The sequence below is a fragment of the Cyprinodon variegatus genome, unplaced genomic scaffold (assembly GCF_000732505.1).
Source record: "Cyprinodon variegatus isolate N-32 unplaced genomic scaffold, C_variegatus-1.0 Scaffold163, whole genome shotgun sequence".
NCBI lineage: Eukaryota > Metazoa > Chordata > Actinopteri > Cyprinodontiformes > Cyprinodontidae > Cyprinodon > Cyprinodon variegatus.
The window spans coordinates 1006467-1010054 of record NW_015150616.1 but is presented as its reverse complement, the minus strand read 5'-3'; the positions used below and the strand labels follow the sequence as shown (position 1 = coordinate 1010054).

Sequence of the window (3588 nt, the reverse complement as noted above, 5' to 3'; positions counted from 1 at the left end):
TTTGTTTATTTCTATAAAAAATTATTGTTTATTCAAATTACGGTAACTGGATTTTATTTATTGATTTTGGTAAAAAACAACAACATCTGGTTCATTCAGAAAAACAGACCGAGTCTTTTTTTTTTCAGGTGAATGCAATATGCTTCTGTACATAAGGACCCATTTTTCCATCTCTCAGATTTCTTCCGCTGTTTGTTTCCTGCTGTCTCCTGGGGCCTCCTACATCTCTGGAGCCACACTGAAAGTGGATGCAGGACAGAGTCTGTACCATTCCCTGTGGGAGATACCTGGTATGTTGCCATTTATTACCACAGCCTTACTTTAGTCTTTAACTTTCTTACTTTGCCTTAAACGATACGCTGTATTTTATAGTAAGCTGGATATTTGTGTGTGTTTTTTGTGCAGACCACAGCTCATGGCCTGAAGCTCCAGACGGTGAAAATCTGGACGCTCTGAAGGAATTGCTCAAGCCACAAAGCAAACTTTAATAAATTCCTTAACATGCATGACAACAAATGGGCAGATAGCAAAGCTATACGACCTATAGAATGTGATTTATTGTATATTAAAAAAACAACTGTACAAATTTGTATATCATTAGTAGGGAGTTAGAGAGATATAAATCAAAGATTTATAATGTACTTAATGTATTAAATATTAACCTGTTTTTAATTTCAATAGTAACACCGTACTTTTTTGCTAAAACAAAAATAGTGCCTTAAAAACTGGAAACCACTCATACAGATTAAAAGTGTTTTACAATATAGACAGTCTGTTTGTTTTAATCTTCAATTTCTATATTTTTAAGGTCTCAGTAAGTATAGAAAGAGAAAACAGAGACAGAGAAGATTTGCTGTATACGTATGTTTTTAATTTCTAAGTCATAAACATGGTAGTCCTTGTCAGGGTCGCAGACACACAAAGACACACAATCATGCACACGCACACATTCACACCTAAGGACAATTTAGAGAAGCCAATCAACCTAACAGTCATGTTTTTGGGCTGCGGGAGGAAGCCGGAGTACTCGGAGAGAACCCATTCATGCATGGAGAGAACATGCAAACTCCTTGGTGTGGGCCAGGAATCGAACACAGAACCTTCTTGCTGCAAGGCAACAGTGCTAGCCCACTATCGCACTTTGCAACTTTTGATTAAGTCAAAGTAATGGGCCCTTGTAAATCATTGTACAGTTACGTTTGGAGGTGGGACCATCATGGCATGGGGCTGTTTTACAGCATATGGTCCTGGCAAACTTCAAATAATTGAAGGAAGGATGCATAGAAAAATGTACAGAAAAATTCTTGATAAAAGTATGCTGCCATCTACCAGCATGATGAAGATGAAACGTGGGTGGACATTTCAGCAAGACAATGACCGCAGGCACACATTCAAGGAAATTGTCAATTTGGTTCAGAGAAAGAAAATAAAGATGCTAGAATGGCCCAGCCAATCAGTTGATTTGAATCCCAACAGAAATCTATGGAAAGAACTTAATTTCAGAGTTAATAGAAGAGACCCACGAAACCTTCAAGATTGGAAGACTGACTGTGAGCCAAAATCCCACCTGAGCAATGCATGCAACTTATTTCTGAATACAGGAGGGGTATTGAAGCTGTCATTGCCATCAAAGGCTTTTGTAGAAAGTATTAAATCAATATCAGAAATGTGATCAATATTTTTTTCCCTGTGTCATTTCACTTTAATACACATAATTTATGGATATATCTTTTGTTTGATTTCTTTTCTATGTGTGGAATGGCACCTCTAGAAATATATTTACTGAGGAAAAATGGGTGCATGTTCAATAATTTTACATGCCGTATAAGGGTAAATGCTTACTTTTCAATTAGCCACTGTTTAACCCTGCTTTGGGGAAAGATAGAATGGCACTTTCCTCTCAGTAAAATATATCTGAGAGGTGATCAAAATATCTGTGGAGCAAACCTGGAGTGCTTTACCCTATAATAACAGGATGGACAATAACATAGCTTACCGTAAACCTATAAAACCTTGAAATGGTTTTGAATTCAAGGTCTACTTGCACAAAGAGAATAGAATAGAAAAGCCCTTTGATGTCCCACAATGGAGGAATTGTGACGTCACAACAGCAAAATATCTCAGCAAAAGTGGTCACACAAATGTAGACCTTAAAAAGTAGTGACTTTTAATGAGTGTATTGTGGTACTAAAACAAACGTCCTATTTGTGCAATTCAGCACAAACTACAAGGAGATTATTTCTCATTTTATAAAAAGAAGAAATATCTCAAACTACCGTAGGTGACGAATGTTTCATGTTACAGAGGCTGATAGTAACTTCACTGTAGAAAAAAGACAACACACCAATAAATTAACGAATATATTCAAATACTGTCGCGCTTTTGGAAGATGTTTTTTCTTTATTTAATTTGTCCATAACGCGGTGCCGTAAGTTTGCCGTCAAGTGCTGCAGATTGTCGCTAGCCCCCACTTCAGCGGCAGAGGTCACAACAATTCGTCCAGGTACACTGATTTCTCTTTGTAAAACCTAGCATTTGTGTCCAGACTGGTATTGTTATGTCAGGTTTTGTAGCGATATGTTGTATCCATAAGTGAATCCGTGAGCAGAAGCTCGCCTCAGAGCGAATGTTTTCTTTATCTGGTTTAAACTAATGTAGCTTAGCTTGCTAGCTGCGAAAACACCGACTAATACCACATTTAGTAATTTAAAATGTCGAGTTTTAATGATATCAAAAGTAAGACATTTGCTATAAAATGTCTTTTTGTGTTTGTTCTAGTCCTCTTTAAAATTCGCTATGTGTTTGAGATATTATGGAAATATTCCTTAATAGCTACGCTAGTTGACTTGTTTATTGATCCTATATCATTATTTCGTTTTTTCATTTTACGACAATTATTACTGTTGCTGCTTGCTGTCTGTGTTTTTATCTGAACCCTAACAGGTTTCCTGTAGAGCTTTTTTTGTTTTCTAAAATCCAACCAAATCTTATCATTAACCAATGGCTTGTGTTCTTAATGATGTATTCTTCTTTTTGTAGATTCTGCTCCAAACAAAATATATTCCTTCATTTATTTTAGCAATTATTTTTGGACAGTTTAACCTCATTTAACGGTTTAACTTTCAACCAGTCACTCAATCAACTGTATCTTTTAGGCATTTTAAAAACTCAAGTACTGTACATAAGAACAAAAACAGGTTAAAAATACATTTAGATTAAAACTGACGTAAAAATCAGGTTCAAAACAGGATTGGAGTAGTAGTTTCTATAAGAGCTTAAAAAAAAACTTTGTTGTTATTCAGTATGTTTTAGTTTTCATGCATCATTTCATCGGAACATATTTGACCATTTGCTGGGACTCTTCTGTCCATGTGTTTGGTGTCCATTTTAATGACTGCACTACTAAAATAGAAGACAACATGGGATGATTAAAAGGATGAAGGGATTGGTTAAACAGTGGGTTATTTTTTTCTGTGCAATTTTTCTGACAATCAGTTGCATATTGTCCTAATATCACGCTTCCTACCATTCATTGTCTCAGTATAAACTTTGATGTAGGCAACTGTTTCCTGTCTATCGTCATGGTTT

At 35.8% G+C, this 3588-nt stretch overlaps 2 protein-coding genes across 2 annotated transcripts in view; both read left to right on the top strand.

Annotated features, from left to right (window-relative positions):
- Positions 1-794, top strand: part of LOC107086832 (peroxisomal trans-2-enoyl-CoA reductase-like) — a 2694-nt gene extending 1900 nt beyond the window's left edge. Inside the window, exons 4-5 of the mRNA XM_015378041.1 lie at positions 179-290; positions 406-794. Coding sequence (XP_015233527.1) covers positions 179-290; positions 406-488 — 195 coding nt within the window. The 3' untranslated portion in view covers positions 489-794. The remainder of the gene's footprint in view (positions 1-178; positions 291-405) is intronic.
- Positions 795-2431: 1637 nt separating this feature from the next.
- The window catches only part of ndufb3 (NADH:ubiquinone oxidoreductase subunit B3), a gene marked incomplete at its 5' end in the record, with an annotated part of 3055 nt that continues 1898 nt past the window's right edge, over positions 2432-3588 (top strand). Inside the window, 3 exon segments of the mRNA XM_015378024.1 lie at positions 2432-2461; positions 2463-2503; positions 2944-2950. Of these exon segments, the coding sequence (XP_015233510.1) occupies positions 2432-2461; positions 2463-2503; positions 2944-2950 (78 nt within the window).